This window comes from Amblyomma mixtum, chromosome 9 (assembly GCF_055824585.1).
Source record: "Amblyomma mixtum isolate Tamu chromosome 9, ASM5582458v1, whole genome shotgun sequence".
Classification (NCBI taxonomy): domain Eukaryota; kingdom Metazoa; phylum Arthropoda; class Arachnida; order Ixodida; family Ixodidae; genus Amblyomma; species Amblyomma mixtum.
Genome location: NC_143020.1, coordinates 66,247,375 through 66,275,058, shown reverse-complemented (window position 1 = coordinate 66,275,058; position 27,684 = coordinate 66,247,375). Strand labels below are relative to the sequence as shown.

The 27,684-nt window shown below is 45.9% G+C and overlaps 1 protein-coding gene across 1 annotated transcript; it reads right to left on the bottom strand.

The window, feature by feature from the left end:
- Positions 1–460: 460 nt before the first annotated feature.
- LOC149329432 (TNF receptor-associated factor 6-like) lies at positions 461–12,336 on the bottom strand. The gene is made up of 3 exons (XM_089562223.1): positions 12,052–12,336; positions 1,364–1,805; positions 461–1,282 (listed from the first exon to the last, which is right to left on the bottom strand). Exons 1-3 carry the CDS (start codon positions 12,334–12,336, stop codon positions 696–698), a joined length of 1,314 nt encoding a protein of 437 aa, XP_089418349.1. The 3' UTR covers positions 461–695.
- Between the last annotated feature and the right edge of the window lie 15,348 nt (positions 12,337–27,684).

The following is a 27,684-nucleotide window of genomic DNA, read 5'->3' as shown; positions in this document are numbered from 1 at the left end:
CGTGGTACACTAAAGAAGAAAAACCAAAGAACGAAAATAACGTGAATTTATTTTTTATGGTGCATTTATTCCCTCCAGTTCGTAGCTAAAGTAAAAGGCAGCGCTTTGGAGCATCCCAGCTGTTTACTTTGTAACGCACCATCTATCCTTTTAACGAACAGTGACGTTTTATAGTGACTTCAATTTTCTGTTACTCTCCTTTCTCTTTCTTTTATTTTTATCCCCTCACCCCCTTCCCCCCGTGTAGGGTAGCAAACCGATTATTATTTCGGTTAACCTCCCTGCCTTTCCTCTTCTATATCCTCCTCCTCCTCACCATCTATCCTCGTAAGCATTCAGTATCATTTCAGAGAAACATCTGTTTTCGGTGCACTGTGGCTGACGCGGGCCCAATTACACAAGTCTAGTTACTAAGTCAAATACATGAAGCAAAAAACACTGCTTAAGAAAATAACTAGATAAAGACTCTGTGCTTAGGACATTGCGTCACACGTTTCACTGGCAATTAATGCGATTTCTTCATATTAGACCAGAATAAAAGAAAAGAAGCGAACTGAACGCATGCACATCGTGAAAGAAATTGAATAGACGGGCGAATTAGTCCATGATAAATGCGCTAAATATTAACAACAAACTGCTGAAAGCAAAACCTGTGGGAAGAATGGCTTCCATCCAACGCCTTCCGCCAGCGCGGCTCACGGCAGCACTTCCCACTTAATCTGAAGCTGGTCCTCCACCACGACGCCACTGAGCCTGAGAGTGCTAAGCCTAAACGAAGGATCAGAAAAACAAAATGCTGAGTTACTTGGTGTTGTAGGCTTTTGTATGCATGGATATTCACGGGGTGACTTAATTTCAACGAGATACTGCCTCTTATCTTGCGGGTGTATTACGCCCAGCCGTATTCTGTGCTGGAATGGCCACTCAACAGCGCCGTCGTTGTCACCCTTATGCAAGCGGAGACTGGCGTGCAGGCGCACTGATTCGCCATCCTTTATCAAGTAGACTCCAGGTGACATGCAGTATCCACACATGTACACCTGGTCGCTCTCGTAGTAAGCATGGCCTTCTCTCAGCACTTTTTCTTCGAGCGATTCGATGCCTCTGACATAGAAGACTGTATGCTCTGGTCGTGGTTCATGCCTTCCAAGCACTGCCTTAATGCGGTCCAGAGTCCTCTCGCTATTATCCACAGTTTCAACTTTCATTTCATGAATTGATTCTAGAATTCGCGAGCAATTGTCACAGCTCTCTTTCTTTGCAGTCGCCAACTCATCTTTAACTATTTTTTCCAGTTTGTTTAGGTTGCTCGAAAGGTTATCAGTACGCGTTATCAATTGCTCTTTCAACTGCTCGTTACCACTGGCGGATTCGCGCACACCCCTTGTCACACTCTCCTGGATTTGTCTCGTTGCTTGGGTCAGTTCATCTCTGAGCGCTTCTTTAAAGGTGTTTCTCCCGTGAGACATTTCGTTTAGTCTATCACCGCGGCATTGAACATCAGCAACCAGCTGCCCAAGATGCTCTCTCATTTCCACCGCCTTCTCCTGAATGACTCGTTGGAAGGAGTTTGGAAGTGCTGCGTCTTCCGTGTCGCTGGGCTGATGGCCAGATTCTGGAGCAAGAGGCGTCGACGGTGCTGCACACTCCGATCTCAGGTGTGAGCACACATCGCTGCACAGAACCGAGGCCGAACACTTGGGGCACCATGCAGAGTGGTGTCTACATTCCCGCTGGAAATGCTGGGGGAGCTGGGAAGCAGCCACCACGGTCTCGCAGCCGTTGACTTCGTTCCAGCACCTAACCTGCATTGAATAATTGAAGGAAATGTAGAAAGTGCAACTTCCCCCATCGCGCTCCAGACTGGCGCGCGCGGGCGCCGCAACCACCGCCGACATATCGGTATTCCCGAAAAATGAGGTCGTCGCGCCATACCAGCAGCTGACTTCATTCACTCAAGCCACGGTTGACATCAGCACAATCGTGACGCGCGAATGCGCTAGTCACGTGTTTTTTTGTTTTGTTTTTTGCATTTCGCGTGCTTTCTTTGCAGCTCGGAAAAAAGATACACGTGAGGCTTTCTTTATCCCAAATAAATGCAATGGGTGTTTTTGAAGGTGCTCTCCAACTGTGCTATTCACATCTGCTGTATAATATCAATATTTAGGGGTTGAGAAAAATGATCTTAATAGCTAATTAATTATTTACAAAATAAAAATTGCCTTGGATGCGCAAGCTGGCTGGTAGCTGTATGTAAGTGGTTTCCCTGGCCTACCTCAAATGTCTTATTTTTTAACCCTTGGCTAAAGTTAGGCTTGACACCCTGTATAAATGTTCGTAACATATCTGCGAGCAATTCAAGCATGCTAGTACCAATTTACAACCTTCACTATGCCTGCTCCGCGCGTTCACGGAGCAGCATATACAGAGTGTCCCAGCTAACGTGGACCAAGTTTTAAGCGAATAAGAGAAAACCTAAGCGTTCTTCAGAACTGAAATTGCATGGATGTTGTTGGGGTTTATCTGATGTTACGATACCATTTTTTTAGCTCCTCCTATTTGAATAATTAGTTGAGATAAATAAATTAACTTTTTAAACTTGATACGTTCAGGCGTCAATAGGAAATTTGTGGAGTTCCACAAATATTGTCCAACCCAGGCACTGACAACGAGATACGCTTAGCGTGGCCGTTTTTATTTGGGGTAAACGAAAGCCCGCGGAGTATAAAAAAATACCACGTGGCAACGAGCCCCTTGCGCCCGAATGCGCCGCGATTATAGTGCTCTCATGCGTGCTTTGTAAAAATGCATCACTCGCTTCGCGCGTTTCGTGCTATATTAAAAAAGTTAATTGATTTATCTAGACAAATTATTCAAATAGGACGAGCGAAAAAAATGGTACTGTAACTTAAGATAAACACCAACAACATCATCGCAATATCAGCTCTGAAGAAAGCTTCGGTTTTGTTTTTAAATCTTTGTCCAAGTAAGTTGGGACACCCTGCATACCTGCAAATTGTTTCAAGTACCACGAATAAATGACAAAAAAAGTTGCCACTGGCTTAGCGCAGCTATGCCAGGATATACGTAGCGAGAGCTACCTGGCGTCTGCGCCTCGCAAGACGTTCTTCTCTTTCCACAGGCGTCTCCGCCGCTCATTCTCGCGTGGCGGCGGCGGCGAACTGTGACGTCATGCGCCGCGCACCTGCTGCTCCTCTATGGTTGCGCGCATGCGCACTATCAGCCTCGCAGGCTCGCGGCAAAATGCTCGATTTGGTTGCGTGGTGTAGCTCTCGCTACAAAATTGGCTCACCGGAGCTGGGCGAAACCAACAACATATTGTTTCCCGTCATGTGGGGATCCTCATAGTAATTTTCAAATCCGCTCTATTTGTTAATTACCTAAGATCACTTATGAAAATTTTCTATTATTTATTTCAGCGTCACGTGCGTTCCCTTACGTTGGAGAGGGAGTAAAGCAAGAAACCGATCCTGTTTTTGCAGCAACGTATCTTCTACATGGTGCTTTTTTTCGTAGTTTAAATAAAGCCTATGAAATATGAAAAATTGGCGCGGGCTTAGCTTTAGCCTGGTAGGTTGCGAAAGCCCCCAAGGATTCCTGTAGTGAGCAGGGGAGTGAAGGGATCAAAAGGAAGACTTCTGTCCAGGTAATACCATATTATCATAGGTTTTCACATAATTTCAAGAAGCTGGCTGCGCGTTATAATGTACAAGTAGTTTTCTCTGCCTCATGTAAGCTTTCCAAGATCTGCACTAAGAAAATGGTAAAACGAGATGACTGCACGACCAAACATAAACGAAGTTTACGGAATGTCAGGCGAACGTTCTGTACAGAATTCCTATCAGTTGCGGGCGTCACATTGGGCAGACAGGAAGATGCTTCAATGAGAGGGCAAGAGAACAAAGATTATGCGTACGCAACAAATCAGGAAGCAACCTAGCCGACCATTGCAAAGCATGTGAAACAGAGCGAGAGAACGGAGGCTATCCAAAAATAGATAAAACAGAATTCTTAACATCAGCTAAAGGAAAAACAGAGCGTGAAGTCATGGAGGCGTATTTTATAAGAAAAGCTGGGAAAAACTGCGTTAGCGCACCTTGTATTCAATTACTGGACAGTGAAGCTGAATTCCTTGTTGGCTATCTGTAGGTGTGAACCATGTCTCAAGACTGCTTACCGTAAGCACCCTTTCTTGTGAACTGGAACGGTCCCGCTTTTCCTTTTCGTTTTCTTACTGCTTTTATTCCTTGCCATTTTATTGGCTTTTACTTCATTTGTCCTTGCCTTTTCTCATATTTGCATATCCCCCCCCTCGTTGTTTTCTCGTGGAGCCCTATACACTCCTGTTTTATACTTCTCGTTTTATCCTTTTCTGTATCGGTCTTTCTGTATTTTTTCATGCACATATTCTTCATCGTTTCCTAGTTTTTAATTTTTTTTCCATTTTATTATGTACAGTATCACATCCCTTACCTGTTTTCGGCCTAATTGTCTGCTATCTTTTACTTCCATTGCCAATCCCATAAATGTAGTTTCCTCATTGTCATTCTGTCTTCACCACGTGCTTGTCTTAGTGTAGAGCCTTGTACAATCCTTTCATCTTTTAGCCGATATATTTTTGTCTCCCCGTTTTGCGGCGTTATTTGTTTGGCTGTTAACTTTGACAAGCTTGAAAAGCGCTTTTTGCAGTAAGTTTCAGTACACGATGTCTCATTTCTCTCGGTGTTCCCCCGGCACCGTGTTTTCGTTTTCTTACTTTACCGGAATTTTTTGCTTATTGTCCACACGCTATTGTGCTCTTCTTTGCTCATGCTCATCGCTTGATGTTGGTGATGGGCTCCTATATATTAGACGTGGTGGCATTCCGAAAATAAAGTTGCAAGTTAGCGCCTGTCCTCTCCTCTTCTGTGTCGTCCGTTTCCTTTTTGCGCTGTTTTCGAAGGGAGATACTTGGCCGCCTTTTTAAAAACAAAAGACGCCGAAATCATTTCCAGGAGAGCTAGAAACTACGGCTTTGGATAGTGAACTTCACGATTCTGTTGAGTACGCCGAAGTTTGTGCAGAGGACTGCTAGTGTTGTTCGTCGTCACAAGCACGCTAGCAAGGCGCGCGAAGCATGAGGCAGGCGCATAAATGACATCACGTGGAAAACCTTTCGTACACGCGTTTAAGTACAGAGACACAGCAGTACACCATATGCGCAGCTTCACTTCACAAGTTTCTGAAACGAATATCCATAAAAAGTCCGTTGCAGAAAACTTGCTGAGAAACGTGACCCTGCAAGCAAGACGCGCAAAGCATGAGACACATCGCAATCCTTTCGTTGACGAGCTAAACACAGCGACAAAACCAACACGTGAAAAAATGGGCCCGTGCGCGCCGACTGCTCAAAACTGGCTCTGGCGCAGCCGCAGGACGGGTTAGGGTGCCTCGATTCCAGCGCCGGGTCGGGTTGGACGGGTTACGGGTCGGCTCACAGCGCCCTCTCGCGGACATCAGCGGTGGTGCAGCGCAGAAAAAATGCTTTGTTCTCTCGGCGCCTGCTCAGGCCGTAAGGAGAGAGCGAGAAAGCGCGCGCGTCGAGACCGGCCGTGCCGTGACTACCGCCGCCCTCCGCCGACAGATCGAGCTGATCCAGATCATGAGAGGGAAATAACTAGAAGAATAAGAATGGGGTGAAGCGCATATGGCAGGTTATCTCAGATCATCCATGGCAGTTTACCAATATCCCTCAAGAGAAAAGTATACAACAGGTGTATCTTACCGGTACTCTCCTATGGGGCAGAAACGTGGAGGCTAACAAAGAGGGTTCAGCTTAAAGGGACACTGAGGAGAGCACTATTAATATTTTTTTTATAGTAAAATCCGATAGTTCGGCATGTCATGGCTTTGTTGCCACTTGGTCGGCAGCGAAAGATGCATTTATTTCTAAGAAATTTGGATTCGAAGTTGAAAAAGTTTTTCCCGCCGCTCTGATTCAAACTTGGGATTCGTCTATGACGACAGAGGACTAAGAGACGTGAAACATGACGTGCACATGACGTAACGCAGACTCCGTGATTTCTGGCTGCCAGCAGTGCGGCCTAGCAGCAGCCGAAAAGAAAGCTACCGCCGGCCGCACGTTGAAGGCATCTATCGGCTATTGCGGCCGTCGCTACAGTCGCTTCGATTAAGTTTGCACTGGCGTTTTGCCAGCGTTACGATGGATCTCGTTCTCGAAGTCGTCAACGAAGTTCTCGCAAATAGACACCTTTAGCATACCGTGCACCTTGTTACCGCTAGCGGAATACCGGGAGCCCGCCTACCGCCGAAAAAAAGGCGCTGATTTGTCCCGATGCTTCAGGAGCGCGCGTAGCAGCCGGGCACGTGGCGCCATCTGGCGACGTCAAGGAGATTTGCGCATGATTGGCTGCGCCTCAGTGATGCATGGTTTCTCGGTTCCTGGTGTTGCTAGAACCATTCGTTCTAGCAACACTGTTTTGTTCTATGATCTCATCACGCTTGTACTTGCGAGTTTGCCTGTGGCGGCGATACCTGTATTTTGGTTCTTGCTCTTTTCTACGTTACAAGAGCTCTGTTGTCAGTATGAGTGGCGTTTTTGTAATCAGGAGCTGGTATTCTGTCGATACAAGCCAACTTCAATTTCTCCTCAGTGTCCCTTTAAGGACAACGCAGCGAGCTATGGAAAGAAAAATGATAGGTGTAACGTTAAGAGATCGGAAGCGGGTGGAGTGGGTGAGAGAACAAACGCGGGGTAATGATATCCTAGTTGAAATCAAGAGGAAGAAGTGGGCTTGGGCAGGGCATGTAATGCGAGGGGAAGATAATCGCTGGTCCTTTAGGTAACGGAGTGGGTTCCAAGAGAAGGCAAACGTAGGAGGGGGCGGCTGAAAATTAGTTGGGCGGATGAGATTAAGAAATTTGCGGCAATAAGGTGGCCGCGGCTGGCGCAGGACAGTGTTAATTGGTAAGACATTGGAGAGGCCTTTGTCCTGCAGTGGGCGTAGTCACGCTGATGATGATGATCATGACGTCACCTTGACTGTAGCGTGACTGGTGAGAGAAGCGCGACACTCACCGCCGTGACTACCGCCGCCCTTCGCCCACAGATCGAGCTGGGGGCCCTTTTTTTCGCAGCTGGTATGACGTCACCTCGACTGTAGCGCCACTGGTGAGAGGAGCGCGAGGCTCACCGCCGTGACTACCGCCGCCCTCCGCCGACAGATCAAGCCGGGGGCCCTTTTTTTTGCAGCTGGTATGACGTCACCTCGACTGTAGCGCCACTGGTTAGAGGAGAGCGAGGCTCACCGCCGTGACCACGGCCGCCCTCCGCCGACGGGTCGAGCTGGGGGCCCCTTTTTTCGCAGCTGGTATGACGTCACCTCGACTGTAGCGCCACTGGTGAGAGGAGCGCGAGGGTCACCGCCGTGACCAAAATGAAGAATGGTCTGGCAAGAAGTTAGCAGATGCATTTAATGACTTGTGGAACTGAAAAGAATTGATTATGATGAAATGGCTTTGAATTACATAAAGTGCACCGTGGATCACACCTGTTTCTTAAGGCCTGTTACAGAGGCTGAAGTAGTGTCAGTATTTCTGGCATTAAATAACAGCGGAAGTAGCGATGCTGACGGTGTTAAGATTAAACCTGTGAAACATGTCCTCGACAGAATTGCACCCTATATCACACACATATTTAACCTTTGTCTAGCAAATGGTGTGTTTCCACAGAAGATGCAGACTGCAAAGGTAACAGTTGTCTACAAAAAGGGAGACAAAAATGACTTTGCAAACTATAGGCGATTGTCAATATTGCCTGTTTTCTCCAAAGGGTTTGAAAAAATAATTTTGTCCCGGATGAATAACTTCTGTAATAAGCATAATATAGTAACACCTTCACAGTTTGGATTTCGGAAAAATCTTTCTACGGAACTTGCTTTGTTAGAACAAAAAGAATTCGTTTTAAACTCTTTTGATGACAAATGTTTAGCTTTAGGAATATATGTAGATTTTTCAAAGGCCTTTGATCATCTTAGCCACATGTTACTGCTTAAAAAGCTTCAAGTATAAGGTTTCCGTGGACAATCCTTGTTACTTTTGAGCAGTTATCTTAAGCATCGACCGCAGTATGTAGCATTAAACGGTCACCGATCAGATGTCAAAGCTATCTTATCTGGTGTGGCCCAAGGCAGCATCTTGGGCCCATTCCTTTTCAATATATATGTGAATGACATAACAGAAATAGACATAGAAACAAAAATTGTAATATATGCAGACGACACCACCTTGCTTTTTTCCGGGTCATGCCCCTCATCTATGATTGCAAAAGCAAACACAACGCTTACTCAACTTGAAAAGTGGGCAAGATTTAACGCCCTCAAGATTATTACCTCAAAAACTAAAGCCATTATTTTCCGGCCCGAGAACAAGAACATCCAAAATAATGCTGGTATATTTCTTGATAATTTGAAAATAGATGTTGTTAGCTCTCAAAATACTAGGTGTATTTTTCAATGAGAAAATGACTTGGGACGAGCACAGAGATTACATAGCATCTAAACTATCCCGTGTCATAGGAACAGTTTACGCTCACAAAAACATTCTCCCTGTAAATGTAAAAATGCTCCTGTATAATTCATTGTTCTGCTCGCATCTAAATTACTGTCACTTGGTATGGGGAAATACATCTTTCACAAACCTCCAAAGATTATTTACCCCAAAAAAAGAATTCTTAGAATAGTATATAATGTAGCATATGACCACCCATCGAAACCACTTTTTGAGAAAGGCGACATAATGCCAATTACTGATTTATATGCATACTGCTTACTCTCTAATTAGAAAACCGAAAATAAAAACAATACTCCTTTCATTGCCACACTGGCTTCATTATGCAAAAAACACGCATCGTACAAAACAAGAAGCAACGAAATATGGCACATTTATGCATACAGAACAGGTTATGGCAAACAGATGCATAGGTATAGTCTGCTGCACTATCTTAACCTCTCCCATAGCCACAACATGACTGTTGAGCACTCGAAAAAAAAAAGAGTTGCAAAACTTTGTTTCAAATATATTGTTACCGGGTGTAACTTTTGAATCGTAATTTCTGTAATTTTGTATAATTTTTTGTGGTTGTGATTTTGTAACTTCTGAATGGTAATTCCTGTAATTGTGTTTAAATTTATGTGATTACAATTTTGCAATTTGTCATTTTATGTAATTTTGTCTTTACGTTTCATTTTTACGCGCTACAAAGTGTTACAGTTGTATCAAAAAATAGGTTCTGTTCATGCTTCCTTTATTTCTTTAGTATTACTGCTGGGTTTTTCTTTCTTTTTTTTAATCTTTGCTGGTATGCTGTTATGCTGTCTGCATATTTTTCCTGTAGAACTTCTATCTATTTTTGGGGAGGCGAGAGCTCGTCAAGCGGCATCCCAAGCTTTTTCTCTCTGCCTCCCTCATCCTTGTGATGGAAAATAAAGGCATTATTATTATTATTATGACTACGGCCGCCCTCCGCCGAGGGATCGAGCTGGGGGCCCTTTTTTTCGCAGCTGGTATGACGTCACCTCGACTGTAGCGCCACTGGTGAGAGGAGCGCGAGGCTCTCCGCCGTGACTACCGCCGCCCTCCGCCGACGGATTGAGCTGGGGGCCCTTTTTTTCGCAGCTGGTATCACGTCACTCAGCGAAAGGTCCACCGTAACTACCGTCGCTCCGCGCTGAAGGCTCAAAACTTAGCGTAGTATTGCTTTCGCAATAAAAATTTGCGCTGGCTTAGCTCTGCTATACCAGGATATACGTAGCTTGAAGTGAGGGCGAGGTGTCCACATCTCGGTGGACACCTGAACCACAGGGAAGGCGGAAAACCATTCTCTTGGAACAGTGGACACCTCAAAATGTGCTTTAAGCTAAGTGGCGGTAGTGACAGGTGTGTGCTGCATGCGACGGCATTTACAATGTTGTGCCAGAAACACGACTCTGAAGCCATAGGGCGTCTGCTACCCTCTGGAAAGCGCGCCGGCGCCGGTGCGTCTGCCAGGTCTATGAATCTACGGTTCTGAAGTGCGCGGCGGCGCCTCCGGCGCAACAGCTGCTCAGCTGTGACGTCACTCGCTCCTCGCGCATGCGCAGCTTCGCTCATGCGCTCTCTCGCGAAACTGCTCATCCACGACAAGTATAGCTCGCACGAGAAAAAAACAAAACTAATATGTAATGACCAACGCGTTAAACTAGTTTAACCGCCTACTCAACCAAGTGCCGTGCTTACGCAGAACAGCCAGCCTACGCTGACATATTATAACCACGAATAAACACACAACTTTTGTTATTTGCATTTTCCGCGTTCAGGATGCTTTCATACGCAGCACGCGCTGATCTTAAAGTGATGCTGTGCAATAAGCAATGTCGCAGGACAAATAGAGTAGGGAATAATTGATACACGAATGTACGGCAATTGCTATGCACAAGGCAGAGCCTGGAAAAAATTTATAACCGGCAGTAGCTGACAGACGATTTTCCCATGGTTCTTTGCGTTCACTTCGGAAACGCACGCTTCCGCACCTGTTGAAAGGTATGAGAGGAAAGAGTAAAAGAACAGACGCGCGTCGCAACAATCGCGTCCCCTGAAGCGTCGACGCTGGCTGTAGCAGATACCTCTGTGCCACCATTCCCCCATGGTTCATTTATTAAGGCGGAAGCCTTTAGTGCCTCATCGTTGTAAGCAGGAGTTGTAGACAGAAATGTCACGCTTTTCAATTGGTCGAAATGATTGTGACGTCACAGTGCGCGAATTTCAAACGGGTCAAATTGTACTTTGGCTATTAACCATGCAACAAATTAAAGGTATCGCATAGTGATCCTCCAACTAAGTGGGACTGAGTTTAGCTCATTGCTTAATCAACCAATTCTAATTAAGCTTTCTAGCCAGACCACATCAATAAATAAAACAGAGTAGGAAATTGGTCGAGTTGGGGTATCGAACCAGGGTCTCCGGAGTGCGAGACGAGCACGGTAAAAAATCCGGCATGCCAGCTCCATGGTTCGGAATGAACAAAAGCGCGTCTAGTGAATACGGTGTCTTCGTTCACTCCCATCTTCCTCCCTTCCATTAGGGCGAGGTTCAAGTCTCCAGGGAGACATGCGAGACATACATTTCCTTTACTCTCCTCAAAAACTAATTTACCGAAGACGTAGAGCCGAATGGGCGATGTCGTTCTGAGGACTCCCTGGAAGGTTGCATGGCGCTACGAGTTCCATACTCAGAGGCGAAGCTTAACATAGTAACCAGACATCAGTGACACTAGCAACAACACCGCGCTTACGGCTTTCGCCTCTCCGCGCTTTAGGCCCGCCGAGCGCCCGCCCTGAATTATTCTTCTCTCGCGCGCCCCTCCTTATTTTCATGCAAGAGGTGACGTCACAACTCTGCAGCGCCGCTAGATGGCTTCAGCAAAAAGTAGAAGCTTCTGCACCTTTACAAAGCACGTGCGCCGCCTCATGCTGTCTTTCGCTCACAGCGTCTACGCCCACAGATCTCCACTAGGCGGCTGGATGCCGCATTCCCGCTTTCCGAGACGAGCGCGAGTGAGGCCACCGGCAGTTGGACGGCTTGTCCCGGAAGTCAGGTGTCTTGTGTATTTCAATGCATCAAGTCGCGCCTTTTGCCCTTTCGTTCTCAGTTTTTGCGTTGTTCTCGCGTAATGTCTGCTGTTATATGAAATTAATAAGAGAGCTGAACGCGAGAAATGTGAGCATTGTACGTACAACCCTGTAATTTCAGAGAAACCGAAGAAAACAGGCATGCAGGTCTCACTCTGCCGCGGCAAAGGAGTACGTGCATTAAACACTATGTTCGACCAACTATGTTCGTCGCGACCAAACTCCTCTTCCAACTCAAAAAACAAATTAATTTCGCTTTACACACGATTCTCTGGCGCCAAATCATGACCTATTTGATACAGCGCTGTTCTAGTGAAAAGTTCCTTTGGACAAACATTTCGGATGTTTTATCTGCTTCGCTTACCTCTCTCCGAAGCAGCTCTTCCGCAGGGAAGTCCACCAGAGCGACGTCCTCATCCTCGTAGTGGTTGCCGTCCAGCGGACACGCATGCAATGCATCCCGCACGCACTGCTCGTAGCAGCACTCGCATAACACGTGTGTGCATGGTAGCAGGGCCGTTCTCTTCCTCACCAGGCCACAGGCACTGCATATCCGATGTGGAGGCAGGGGTTCGACGAACTTCAGATCCCTCCAGTCGAGCTCAGGGGAAAATCCCACTGTCGCATACTGCGCGCTTGCAGCAGGCATCGTTCTTGACCTACGCTCGTTGCACTGAGCGTCGAAGAAATGCGTATTCCGCCGCCACAAGGATCGCAGTAACGTCTTTCCTTTTTTTCCCTCCCCGGTTGCCAGGGCGACAATCGCAGGGTTATCGGCTGCCGCTTTTGCTGCGTATGCCGGACTGCGCGCCGAGCGAAATCTGTCGCCGGTGGAAAGCTGTGTCACTCACACGTGTTGATCCCGTACGCTAAAAAATATGCGAAATAATGATTGTTGGTTAATTGGTTTTTGACGAAGGAAATTGGCGAAGTATTTGTCTCACATATCTCGGCGGACACCTGAAACGCGCCGCAAGGGAAGGCAGGAAGGTAGGAGTGAAAGAAGAATGATTGTTGTGGGATAGCTTTTGGTGCCGCTATCCGCCAAAACTCTTTCCCAGCTGATGAGTCCAGGCACATCGCTAATTTAGAGCGAAAGCTATGGTATGACCTCAGGGGCGTGTTTCATTCGTTTGCGCATTCGCACTGCTTCAAATGATCAGCCCTGCTTAAAAACAGGCATTGGTCTTGATTCTCCTCCCTTGATAACATCGCAAGGTTACTTGTTATCAGGAGGCTTTCTCGAATTCTTTTTCCCGTGAGTGACGTCATCACGAGGCAAGGTAGCAAGACCAGTTGTCTGACCAAGAACGCCATGCCTCAAGCAATGGCTGCGAACCCTAAGCTCTCATATGAAAGTTAATTTTAGGTTAAATTCAGTTACTTTAACTTCGCCGTACAGAGTGCACCCGAGAGGGCAGGGTTCGAATAGAATAATATAGTATACATCAGTATACGCTAAAAGAATTAAACTATTTCACACAAAGGATTCAGAACTTCGACTCTACGCCTTATGATGACAACGACGCAATACAAAGTACACGTCGGCGAAATATATGCACCGTTGCTTTTCATTATAACGAAGTCGAAGTGGCCCCACGACCTCTTTGTTAAATCGTTGCTTAATTGTATTCATAGGCTGCCTTGATCGCATACGTCGCATTAGAACAGGCCTGCATAATACCGCCTTGATAGAGGAAAACCTATAAAGCTTTCAGTGCGCCGTCGATGCGTGCCGAGGGAGGCCAACACTTGTACCGAGTGCTCTCGAGGCGGCCCTGAAAGTGTATACACTGACCCAATACGTCAGCCTATATGCAAAGCGGCCATTTCTACCCCAGCTTGCATGAGGTTCAGTGCCAGAAACAGGGTCTTGCAGGAGTAAAGTCGTTGATGAGAGGGAGAGGAGGGGAGAATAGCGTCGATTTCTAAGACATGGTTCCTATAACGCCTGCTGTGATGCTAATAAGGGCACGCTATGGGGATTTCGTCGCGACTATGCACTTCGGTTGGCTTCCCCGTGGTATTTACGAGTACCCTGGCCTGAACGCTTCACCACATGACAGTGACGCACAGTACAGCGGTCTCTACAATTTCGCCTCCATCAAAATTCGACCCCCCCCCCCCCCCACCGGATCGCGAATATGAACAAGACAAAAGGCTTCCACATACGTATTCCTTTCCTGCTTTTCTGCATTGGACCGAACACACGCTCATTTTCTGCTTGTTTCGCAGGTTCGAATTCTCGCAACTTTGTTGCATTAGTACTTCTAAGTCGTTCCCGTTGCTTCTGCTGCCAGTTGCTGTTACCATTTGCTATTACCTACGACCAGTGTAAACGTGTTTCTTGTTCATCATGGGAACTGAGATAGCTGACTTGAAGCGTGAAATGCGCAAAGAAATAAGGGAACTGAAGGCTAGTCTAGAGCACATGAACAAAGATGTTGAGGACTTTCGGAGAGACTGTGGTGATCGGGAAAAAGAGAATGCCGCTCTGAAAGTCACAAATGAGGAGCTGATCAAAGAACTTGCACAACTAAAAAAAATGGCAAATGAAAACTCGATGTGGATCACCGCACAGGATCAGTACTCGAGGAAAAAAATTCTTGAGATTAGAGGCATTCCTGAGGACGAAAACGAAAATTTGATGGATGTTCTGGGCAGGCTTGGTGACGCACTTGGTGATTGTATAACACAAGAAGATATTGAGATCTGCCACAGGGTTCCTGTGCGAAACACTGCTGCTGACCAGAAAGATGGCGACGACGATACTGTCGAAAAAAAGGCCGCAGCAAAAAACGAATAGTAACGGCAACATTGCAGTAGCATTCAGCAACCGCGCTAAGTGCGATGCCATTCTTCGGGAAACACGAAAAATTCGGTGCGGTGCAGATGAACTGGGTTTCTCAGAGAAAGTCTGTCTTTGTTGATGAGCGTCTGTGCCCAAAAATGAGAAAGTTGCTTGGGATGACAACTGGCAAGAAACGGGAGGTGGCCTGGCGTTGCGCATGGGTCGGGAACCGCAGGGTTTACGCACGGAAAACGGAAACGTCCCGAGTTATCCGAATTGATTGTGAGTCCGACCTGGATAAGATGCGCAATGTAGCCGCCTCTCCCTGAGTGCCTATGGCGTGCTCTTTTGTACTTGTATGATTATTTTTGATAGCTGCTCCTCACGATGTTACCTGTCCTTCTGGCAACAGTTATATCAGTGTTCTGCATTGCAACGCCTAAAGTGCGTGAAAGAAATACGACGAACTGGTTATGTTTCTTGCCGAATTCCGTTTCAAGTTTCAAGTTTTTATGGTTACCGAAACGTGGTAATCTTCTACAGCTGATGTTTTGAATCTCCCGGGATGCGAGAGTTTTTTTCTGAACAGGTCCCACCGACGTGGTGGCGGTGTGCTACAGCTGGTATCAAAACAGTTTGCATGTGCTGTACAGCCAGACTTTTCTTAAATTAATGCTGATTACTAAGTTATAATGACTCAAAGTGAAAATAAGTTGTTTGCTGTCATTTACCGACCATCTAATGGGAACATAAACCGTTTTTTTAAGTTTTTAGAAACGTTCTTGAATTTCATAATTACGAATAAGCTGCAAATCATTTTAGGCGGTGACTGTAACATTATTCTGTTGGGTAACACTGCTGCCTCCCGTGGATTTCAAATTTTGCTTACTTCCTTATCTTGTGGCAATGTCATAACAGAGCCAACACGAATCACCCATCATTCAGAGAGCCTTTTAGATTTATTTGTGACTAATAATATGAGTGACTGTGTTAAGTCGGGCTGAATAATTACGGGACTAAGTGATCACTTTCCGATATACATGATCTACAAATGCAATACATTTCTTAAAAGAAAGGTTAGCCACTCTGATTCGTACGCTGTCAGAGATATAAGTTCCAGGACCCTAGAGGTGTTTGGGAATGAAATAAGCAGTTTAAGCTGGAGTCCGCTTATTGCGTGCAAAACTGCTCAGCAAGCATATGAAATATTTCTCTCATTATTTAAGTCATGCTATCACACATGTTTTAGGCTAAAAATGTAAAACAAATCGAAAAAGTTACGCAAGCCTTCGATGACAGATGAGTGTTTTAAAATGATTAAAAGAAAGGAACAACTATACGCAAAGTTCGTGAAGACACGGAGCTTGGATGACCTCTCAGCTTTCAAAAAATACAGAAATTTTGTCACAACCAGTTTGCGTAAATGAAAAAATACGTACTTTGAAATTTTATTTAACAATGCAACTAGTCAGATTGATGTTCTATGGCGCGAACTTAACAAAATATTAAATACTAGCACACGCAACTATCAAGTACTTCAACTAATAGTAAATGCTAAAACACTAAAAGGGAAGGACCTCGCGGACGAGTATAACAAATACTTTACAAATCTCTCTTCAGGAACACCTATACAAGACAGCGCTGAAAGTAAAACATATATTTAGGTGCACCTAATTCTAAATCTGCCTGTTTTGAACCGACAAGTGATGAAGAAATTTACTCTATTTTTATGTCCTTAAAGAATAGTAAAGCCCGGGACATTGATGATCTTGAAATCAAACTCGTTAAATACGATTTAGACCTGCTGACTCCAGCTCTTTGTTACATTTACAATACCTGTTTCCATACTGGTACCTTTCCAGATATTATGCAGTGTGCAAAATAGGAATTATATATAAATGAGGCGATAAAAATAACTTTTCAAATTATCTACCGATCTCAGTGTTACCCGTTTTTTCCAAAGGTCCAGAAAAAATAATATGCAAGTGAATCACCAGTTTCTGTGATAAGCACAAGCTTTTATCTCCACAGTAATTTGGGCTCTGTCGAGGCATGTCCACTGAATTAGCTTTGTCGACGCAGAAGGAATTAATACTTAGAAGGTTTGAAAAAAACAAAATGACCCTTGGTATTCTGATCGATTTCTCGAAAGCATTCGACAGAATTGACCACAAAATTTTATCTACAAAGCTAGAGCATTATGGGTTTCGAGGAGTTTCTGGTAACCTTCTCAAGTCATATTTAAACCAGCGTAAGCAATGCGTCGTAATCAACGAAGCTCACTCTTCCCTATTAATTGCGACTTCAGGTGTGCCGCAAGGCAGTGTACTCGGACCGGTTTTATTTAATATTTACATAAATGATATAGTAAAGACCAGCACACTTCCATCTTACACCATTTATGCAGACGACACAAGCATTTTTTTCCAGTCAGCTAGTATTGAAGAACTCACTGATTTCGCAAATGTGACACTTGAAAAATTCTCTCAATAGACTTAAATAAATAGTTGACAAATTAACGTTGCTAAAAAAAGAGCCATATTATTTACTCCTGTACAGAAGGTTATTGTTCGGGATATCGACATTAAACTCGGTTCCGAACAAATAAAAGACGTTAAAGAAATAAAAACATCGGGTGTGACGTTCAGTCAACATCTAAATTCCCACGTGGAAAGCGTGGCGGGAAACCTGGCAAGAGCTTGTGGCGTACTGTGTAAGTTTAGAACGGTGCTTCCGACTAAAATTAAGTTAATTCTTTCTAATTCATATTTCGCTCCTCATATTAACTACTGCAGTCCTGTATGGACGGACACAACTCAATCCAACCTTACCAAATTAATGCTATTACAAAAGAAAGCAATTCGTCATGTAGCAAATGTCGCATATGACGCCCATATAAGAGAACTTTTTGCTACGTTTAATGTACTCCGCATACACCACTTACATAAACTTAACGTTGTTATGAAGTAAACACACAGTGTTCAAACTAACAACGAAGCTTTCCTCAACTTATGCAGTTTACATCGACCTTTAGAAGTGCCCTACATATTCAGAAACCGAGAATACTGGTGTATACCCTCTTCCCGCACTAATCAGGGTCGACATATTCTGCGATACCACATGCCTACACATTTGAATTTTCTACAAAACAAAAAATATAGATATCAATAACATTAGCAAATACAAGTGGCAGAAATACCTTATTCTTGTAGACATATGGGTTTAATTGTGTTTCATTTCTCCGACACAAACTGCTTTTGTCCTGCGGATGTATTGTATCTTTTTGTCATCGTCTATTTTCCTGCTTTTATTACGTGAACTTGTGTACACCCGATTGTATCTGGACCTTTGGAGCTGCTGACGCGATTTTTTCTTTCGATTTTTTTCTTTTTTCATACTATACATCTTATCTTACTATACATTTACGTTTAATTACACGTTTCCATCAAATTTAACACAAATCCAAGTGTTTTCCGCCCATTCTGTGAGAATTTTCACTCTGACCTGATGACTTCCGGTGGAGATGGCGTTACACCATTCCCGTGGCTATATCGACGTCAGCGCTATTTCGATGCAATTTCGACATATTTGCCTATAATTAATTAACTAACTAATCTAGAGTCATCAAACTTGGCTTCTGCGTTCATATTTTCATCCTCTATCTGAAGCAAGAATTGGCTTTCATCTATCTTTTTTAGTTCCCGAGTTAAACGCGTGTGACACGCTTTGTCAGTGGACGGACGACAATATGAGCCATTATAAGCTTTCGCCTTAAAGATAAGGTGGCGTCATCAAGCGCCCGTGTGGCCCACAGAGCAAGACGCACACCTCGACTTCAAACAATGCTATGCACGTTGTTCGTCTATATATATATATATATATACCGGGTGTCCCAGCTAAATGTAACCACACTTTATACAATGGCGCAGTGTACTAGTTCAGTGAAACCAACTCAGGGTTATTCATATTCGCGTGGCCTAGTCTTGAGTATTTTTTCTCTCTTCAAAGTTAATTAATTAGTTAAGTTTAATTAGCTAACTTTTTAATTATTAACTTCAGGAAGAAAGTGTCAATGCAAAAGTTTTAGATGACCCCGAGAAACCGCTAGTCGTGCTGTTTCCGTCAAGTTACGATTCACGTAGCTTCATTTATCGGCATGAAAACAAAACTGTCACGTCACCTGCTGGTCGCTCACTTCTCTGCCCCAATGTGCACTCAAAGTCTCATCGAGGAGAAGACTTCAGAAAAAATAAATGTTATTCCTTAAGGCGCGTCTTGGGACGTTGAAGTGGCACAGTTGTCATCTGGAAGCTTTTTCTTATTGTGCGGGTTATGGTTAAAGGCGGGTAAAAAAACAACGTTACGTAAATGTTACTTTGCTGAAAATGTCTCAGTAAGCTGTTTCTCAAAGCGATCTACAACTTTTCCATTGGCACATTGTTCCTCAAGTCAATAATTAAAAAGTTAGTTGATTAACGGTGGCGCTAAGAATTAACATGCGGAAAACCAAAGTAATGTTCAGCAGCCTAGCAAGGGAACAGCAGTTCGCAATTGGTAGCGAGGTGCTGGAAGTAGTAAGAGAATATGTCTACTTAGGGCAGGTAGTGACCGCAGATTCGGATCATGAGAGGGAAATAACTAGAAGAATAAGAATGGGGTGGAGCCCAGATGGCAGGTTCTCTCAGATCATCAATGGTAGCTTACCAATATCCCCGAAGAGAAAAGTATACAATATCTGTATCCTCCCGGTACTCAGCTATGGGGCAGAAACGTGGAGGATAACAAAGAGAGTTCAGCTTAAGTTAAGAACAACGAAGTGAGCTATGGAAAGAAAAATGATAAGTGTAACGTTAAGAGATCGGAAGAGGGCGAAGTGGGTGAGGGAACAAACGTGGGTTAATGACATCTTAGTTGAAATCAAGAGGAATAAATGGGCTTGCGCAGGGCATGTAATGCGAAGGCAAGATAATCGCTGGTTCCTTAAGGGTAACGGAGTGGATTCCAAGAGAAAGCAAACGTAGCAGGGGACGGCAGAAAGTTAGGTGGGCGGATGAGAGTAAGAAGTTTGCGGGGATACGGCGGCCGCAACTGGCAAAGAACAGGGTTAATTGGAGAGACATGGGAGGGGCCTTTGCCTTGCAGTGGGTGTAGTCAGGCTGATGATGATGATGATGATGATCAATTAGTCAACCTTGAAGAGCGAAAAAAGAAAACTGCAGACTAGGTCACGCGACTCTAAACAACCCTCATTTGGTTTCAGACGGCTAGGACATCCCGTGTTTTTTAAAAGGTTAGCTACACTTAGCTGGGACACCTGGTATACTCGCCACCAGTTTTCGTGAAATTCGTTCCAAATTTGTGGCGCAACATTTTGTCGTAAAACATTTCAGGTGGTGTCGTACGATTCCTCGATTCGTATATCTTAGATGTGCCTGTCAAGCTAGAGGCCAGCTTGAGGCAAGGATACGAACATTGACATGTGCACGTTCGTATAAAGATTGTGATGCAACGGTTCGTCTTTTTTATTTATTATTTATTCGAGGACTACTGGAGCGCCCGAAGGCATGGTTGCAGGCGTGATGTACAAGGAAATAAAGCATTGCAAGTGCCATAGTCAAATGATGGTACTATTCGAAGGACACATGAAACAGCCATAAAAACATCAAAAACACGCAAACACACACGTACATTGAATTGTGGAATCTTAGCATAAAATCAGTTTATGAATAAAGGCATGAAACACTTCAACATTTGTGAAGTCAACGATGTTTTTAGGCAGTTTGTCCCACACAGATATTTCATGTGGAAAACAAAAATTCTGAATTCTGATAAGCGTTACTTTCACAACTGCATTCGTGTATCTTAAAAGCGTGGCCACAACGTGCAGATTCAAAATGTGGCAGGAGAACACAGAGCTTTATCAATCCGAGTTTTATCGCACTAGATGGGTAGAACATTTCCCGCGCAGGAGCCTAGTACTAAGAAGTTCCCAACGAAAAGGTGCTTACATTGCTGAAACGCTGTGTTGAAAATTGTCGTCACTGGCGACACAACGAGCTGCGCGGCACTCTACGCGTCCTAAAAGACCTAGTAATGCAACCATACGCGTATCCCACTCCGCACTGGCATATTCAAGAACGCGTCTAATGTGTTTCAGGTGCAGCAGTTGTTCTACATTTTCTGGGGCCTCCGGATAGTGACCCTCCCATTGCCCTATATCCTTTCCTGGATCCACCCGGGAGCTTACATCCCCAACTGCTTTCTCGACATCCATCTACTCGACCCCCTCGCTCATATCCGTTTCCAATGCCCGGCGGATCGACTAGCGCGGAGCCTGGAGCACCTGACCGGATGCGCGTAATGGGAGACCCTGTTGCGCTCTGCGGACACGAAGAAGGTTGCGATGGACCACGCCGCTGACGTCACGGACCACCATGAGCGTCTCAGTACAGGGGGGCGGTGCGGAGCCCTGGTGGGGCTTACGTGTACTAACACCCTCCTCCTCCTTCCGGGTGGTGTCACACGCTTGCGTGTGTGTGTGTGTGGGGGGGTCATACATCGGCCAACGGAAACGCCGCACAGTGGATCGCACGGTCTCATGCTTTCGCTTTCCCGCACGTCAGCAATCATAAGTGTATGGGCCGATTTTTTTTTTTAAATTTCCATCGCAGTGGGCCTGCCGGTGTCTGGAATCAAACGCTGCGCCTCACCAACCACAGCAGCATGCCAAAGATATTGTAGCAATGAGGCAAATCATTCAAGATGCAGACGAAATCGCAGCGAAGCGCAGAAAAGCAGCCGACAATGATTTCAAAATCGGTGACAACACGAGAATGGCAAGCAGAGACAAGTTTGGCCTAAGTCACAGCCCAGAAGCCTGTAGAATACGTTCAGCATGAAGCAGAAGATTCACGAAATATTCCTCCGAGCAGTGCCACTCTTTGAGGAAGCCTTCTTTCGCCCTCCTCCCACTGCATCTGGCGGCAGCAGCTCCCACTTGACGTGAAGGTTGTCGTTCTCCACGTAGCCCCGACGGATAAGGTTGTCCAGGTTAAGCCATTCGCCATCTATGTAAGCGCTTGCGTTTTGAGATTCTTGCGGCCTTTCAAACCATTTGCCGTAACTCCCCATGACTTGGAAGCCCACCCTTGAGCAGTCCTTGGGGTGCACAACGCTCACGCCGACTTTTCGTTTGAACGGCCACGGGACCAGGTCGTCCATGTCTCCTTTGTACAGAGTCAGGACCACATAAAGATTCACAGATCCGCCAACTTTTCTGAGGCAGATTCCAGGGCACAGGCAATATCCACGCAGATACACCAGATTGTGGTCATACTTAGCAACGCCTTCGAGCAGCGCCTCTTCTCTAAGTGCATTCACACCTGGTACAACAAAGTTGCAGGCCGTTACTTGGAGTTGCGTATACCGCAAAGCTTCTGTGATTCTGTCGAGTGCCGTCTCGCTGTATTCTTTCAATTCGGCTTTAAACGAAGCAGCAATGTTCGTCACAGTTTCTCGGGTAGCTTTTGTCACATAAACCAGTGCGTCTCTCAGCGTTGCACTCGCAGGAAGATTATTTAGTGTATCAACCTGTGCTGTCAAACCATTCTGCTCTTCCTCATTGCAGACAGTCAGCTCACGAAGAAATTCATTTGAAACCTCTCTATTTGGCTCGGTTTTAGCGGCCAGTTCCTCTTTCATTGTGTCTCTGAACTTAGTTATGTCCTGTGAAATTTCGTTGAATCTTTCACTGTGCGTTCCAGTGTCAAGAGCGATTTGTTCTACGCATCGTCTGATTTCTGCTACCTGATGTTGAAATGCTACTGGGAAAGAAGGGAGAAATTGTTTTTCCTCCTTGCTGCCTGTTCCTATTTGGTCTTCGGATTCAACTGCTTTCATTCGTGTAGAGCAGTCTGATGTCAGATGAGAGCACACGTCCACGCAAAGAGCCTTGGCTGAACATATGGGACAAGTAACGGAGTGGTGTCCGCATTCGGTTTGAAAATGGCGGGAGATCTCCGAAGCAGACATCACAGTCCCGCAGCCACATTCGTTGTTCCAGCAATCCACCTGCAGGGATAATGAAGACAGCGTTTACATAACAATCATATCTGCTGCTCTATGTGCTAAACTGCGGTCCTCTCAGCGTTTGGAGCGATTTTAAGCTTGGTTTTAAGGAGCGGTTCGTCTAGGCATTTAAAGTGCGACGACAGCATGAGGAGAGAGGGAATCGCAACTGTGCACTCGGAGTGCACTCGGAGCGTCGTGTGCTGAACAAAGGAGATGCTCATTCATCTCTTTTCGTCAGAGCTTCGCAAGCATTTAGAGCAGCGGGTTCTTTGGGTCTGATAAGGTATTACATTCGCAAACGTTGTGACAGTAAGAATACACTAACGAAAAAAGAGAATATTTCCTTACTTTTGTCTTTCGAGGAAATGGAAGCCGTGCAAGATGGGATTTTTGTTTCTTGCGCACAAATAAAAGTTGGTATTACATTTCCAAGCGCTATATGCCTCACCTATTTGAAGCCCGCATCATGCTTATCTTATCAACGCTCTTGAAGTAGTACAAAACACAGCAGCCAGATTCATTCATTATTCTTATTCCTACGACATCAGTGTGTCAGGGTTGAAAGATAAATCAGGGTTATCACTCCTCTCAGTTTGTCATCGCATCGCCAGCCTTTGCTTATTCTACAAATTTTACCACAGTTCACTTTTCTGCGCGCCCTACATCGCCCGCCAACCCGCATATCTGATCGCACTTGTCATCCTTTCCAAGTTTCTCGACCACGTGCCCGCACGGTCACTTTTGCAGCCTCATTTTCCCCCGTACCATTGTGGACTGGAACGACCTTCCCAGCGAGATTGCAGCCATCATGTGCTCCGTGACCTTCGCCGATAATCTTCATGCTCATTTTTCATCGTGTTGACACTTGCCGCCAACTAATATTGTACCCAGCCCTTATGTAATGCCCTCACCGGGCCTTTGAGGAAAATAAATGAAATGAAATGAAAACTGACTTCTAGTTAGCGTCTTGTGCCCGTGGACGACACACCTCAATGCACACCATCCCTTATGTTAGAATACTTTTGACGGCTTCGAACAGAAGCATGAACATCAAGGCAGCGAGTAGGCCGAATCGAGCCTCCAACTTCCCGAAACTTCTGTGCCCCTGATTTTGCTTCAGCGACCTGAATAGTGGCTGATAAATCGTCTCGATCGCTAAAACTCTCAGCAGGTTGAAGATTTGTACTCTTGTCCAACATTTACAAGTTTCACGGAGTAGAATGAGGGAACGGGGGGGAGGGGGTGAGCACGCGTCAGCTACGAGGGCCAGAAACGAACTACCTAGCCTTGGGTATTTGCGAAAAAAAAAAACCCAAACCGTGATACCTGTTTGCCCAAACTCGAATAAACCACGCGACGATAGGCGCACAAAACCGAATTTTCATACCGTTCTTTCGCTTCACTACAGCGAAAACACGTAACTATTCACAGCATCGTGCGCTTTTAAACTGCTCGGTTCTCACACGTTTCAACGAGAGAATTCATTTCCTCTGCACGCTCACACTTTTTTCCACTGGACACGAGCATCGGCCATCCAAAGCTTTTTGTGTGCAACGATGAGAATTGCAAACGAGAATAAGAAAAAAGATGTCAGCCGATTTCGGTAATTAGGCGAAATGCGGATATGTAAGCTAGCGTGATGTGTTTCGGTGCTGCGCCTCTCTGCTAGGTTAAGGTGGTTGTTGACGTGTGTGTTCTTTCATGAAAAAGTGAAAGAAGCACATGGCAACACCTTCCACAGCACCGACCTTGTGAAACTGTGCCACTGCTCACCTTCCCACCGGCTACACCTTGACAATTAAGCCCCCAGTGGGCTGGTGAGCAGTGGCGCAGTGGCACAGGGCAGGTGGTGTGGAAGGTGGTGCCATTTGTTGGACATTGGTTTCTTGGGTTGGGTTGCAACCCAGGTCGCCCTTCCCGAGCATCCTCTTCCAATTAAATGGGCTACCGCCTGACATGGTGGGCAGGTAGCCCACCACCCTGTATGGAGGTGAGCATCCTGCCACTCAACCGGCTTCAAGAAAACACACAGCACCCACATGCGGGGAATGGCCGCTATCGGAGCTAGAGCACTAAAACAAGCGAGCTCGATGTCTCTTTTTTCATATTCGCTCACCTCTCTTCTCAGCAGCTGATCGGCAGGGAATTCCTTCCAGTCGACGTCTCCATCCTGGCACTCGTACCCGTCGAGTGGACAGACGTGCAGGCCGTCCTGGCCGCATCGCTCGTAGCAAGACTCGCACAGCACGTGCATGCAGGGCAGCCAAGCGGTGACCTTGCGCACGAGGCCACAGGTGCTGCCAAACTCGGTTTGGAGGAATAGGCTTGACGAAGTTGAGGGGCTTCCAGTCGAGTTCCGGAGAGAATCCGGCGAGCGTGTACCGGAAACTTGCAGCATCCATTGATCTTCACGGGCGCTCACTGGTAAGGTGGATTAAAGAAAAGATTTTTTCGGCCCCATGAAGCGCTGTTTTATCGTTATTTTTGATTTTCAACAGCTGTCATGGCGATAATCGCAGCCACTCTGCAGCCTTTTGTCGAACGTTTTACAGCGCATGCCGGAGTGATGCACACAATCTTTCTTTAAGGCTGACAGCGCATCCTATTTCGATGAGCGCTAATAATTATCACGCTGTGCCGTTGAAACTTTGTCTTGGAAAGCAGTGTGTGTTTGTTCATTAAAATCGGAAAATACACTTCGTACAGGCTTGATCAATGTTTTGCTTCGTCACAGCCACGGGGGCCTGTATTCAGTGGAAGCCGAACTCAAAAATGTCTATGATTGCTCGGCGTTCTTGGTACTACTTGCCCACAACTTCGACCGAGAGTGCAATGCAATTTCGTCGCATTCTGGGGTCTGGAATCAACGCATCGACATCAAGAATCTCGAGGGCCTTGCAAAAAATCACTGCGTAGATGTAGAAAACATACCCGAAAACACAGAGCTGTCGTATGCTGCTTTCCTTAAGCTTACGGACATCCGTACATGTTTTTCGAGGTGCCGCAAAGTCCACCCAGCACTGCCCCGCGAACACTCGTTCCTCGCACCCCACGGCAGTCGCTTCGGTCACATGTCGGATGGACTTGGTGCCTATGCTGCCGTTGCATCGAAACTTCCGAAAGTTGCTCCTTCAAGAATCAGCGCATTTTCATGCTTAATGATGATAACATGCGCACCAATTTGATCTTTTTTTTTAAACGTCTTTATTTCTGCATTTAGTAGGCCGATACCTTGCGGCAGAACTAACCAATTTGATCCTTTCTGGCTATCAGTCGCGGCAGCGCATGAGGTCTACAATGGAAGCTGAGGGCAGCGACAGACTACAAAACGAACTACTGATCACGCTCACGCACGTATACATATGCGTCGGTGACACGGCCGTGTGGGCTTTCATGCGTTATGTCCAAGGAGGATATATATAGAATTTAAGTTTTATATATCCTCCTTGGTTATGTCCTGTCATGAAGTGCACACGCAAGCTTCGAGGGCTCCTGGAAAGTATGCGAGCAGCAGACGCAGCAGTTGTACTCGCAATATTGCATTCAATGCCACATCTGAATGAAAAAACTGCACGCACTTTTATCATCTAATGGAGCACCGATCTGCACCGACCTATCGGTAACTGCATGCTTTTGACTAGGTACGCAGTAATTTTGAACAAAGAGTACACTTCTAATTAACTCCGTGATTAAAGGTTTGTATGTTCGTGAATCGCTTCATGTGGGTAGCAAGCTTAAATGTACTAGAGTACGTTCCGCCTAACTGTAGTCGGCCGCTTCCCAGCTATAGCTGTGGGCAAGGGACACTGGTAGGACGCTTTGTCCCAGAGGAACCTGTCTCGCGTGCCGGGGCTTCACATACTGTGTGTATGATGACCCGTGCTGGGAAACATATTTCTTTACTGAGCCAAATGAGAGGTGATGATGCATGCGTACGGTACTCCTCAGATATTTTTGAGCATTTATTAAAGTATATCGCCTTTTCACGGCTCGTAAGACAAGCAAGACCACGAGCTCGAATCGCCCTTCACATAGCGACTACGAGCATGCGTGTGCATGTATGCAGGAGCGAGCAGTAAAAAAATAATGAAACAGACATCTCGCAATTTCACAGCGGCCGCAGCTTGAGTAAAGTAGCTTGATAAATGACTCAACTTACAACGAAACACCCTCACCAGCCGCCTAAAGAGCACAACACAGTGTGATTGCTTTTGAGAGCTTGCAGTTTTTGGTGCGTACAACGACCACGCGCAGCTTGCACGTAATGCCAGGCGAAGGATTCAGATCCCGTGCTTGCGTCTTGGTGTTCTTTCCGTCGTCTGTTCGGCGCCATTTTAATTACTAAGCGCGTCGCATTCTTGGGTGCGTTGGCTGAGCTGCACTGCTCATGTTTTGAAGGTAATTGTCCATTGACGGTGATATAGTGCTCCTCGAGAAAGCGCATAAATACGTCACCAGCCGCAGTTGTACGAATCCAAGAGTATCGGAAGCATAAGTGCTTTGCTTTTATGAACTTTTGCGCCTATACAAGTATTGCTTTCCGTGAAAATGGCATATTTGGTACTTCGTGATGAGAACCTATCAGTATGGGCTGCCTAAGTATTCAACTTTTATGAACCTTTCACAATTGTGTGAGCCAGAACGAACAGACGACTATGAAAAAAGAAATTGGGAGTGACTTAGCTCAGCTAGGTCCGGATATACGTAGCGAAAGAAATTTCGTGTATTGACATTTCAGTAGCGACACGCCGTCAGTGTCGTTCAGCAGCTTGACGGCGTCTCTTCGCGAGACGCTCTTCGGGCATCTCGGTCGCCCGCTCAGCCTTTCTCTCCTCTGTTTCGCGCTGTCGGCCGGCCTTGTATCATGGAGCGACTTCTGGATCGGAAGACTCAATTTCACGCAGCCTGTACTGCGGCCGTTACGAGCACGGCCGCACTCCTTCTTCCATGGTGCGCGTCTGAGGAGCCAGGGCCTCGCTTCCGGCTTGTATTCCAGCTGCGCGGTGCGACTCTGCGCATGCGCAGTGCACCAGAGCGACTGCGGCGTCATGGTTGCCATAGTACTGGTTTCCATGGTAACGGCGAATGCGCAGTTGGGGCCTTTGGCAGGCACCACGAAATGCGCCTACTTCTAGG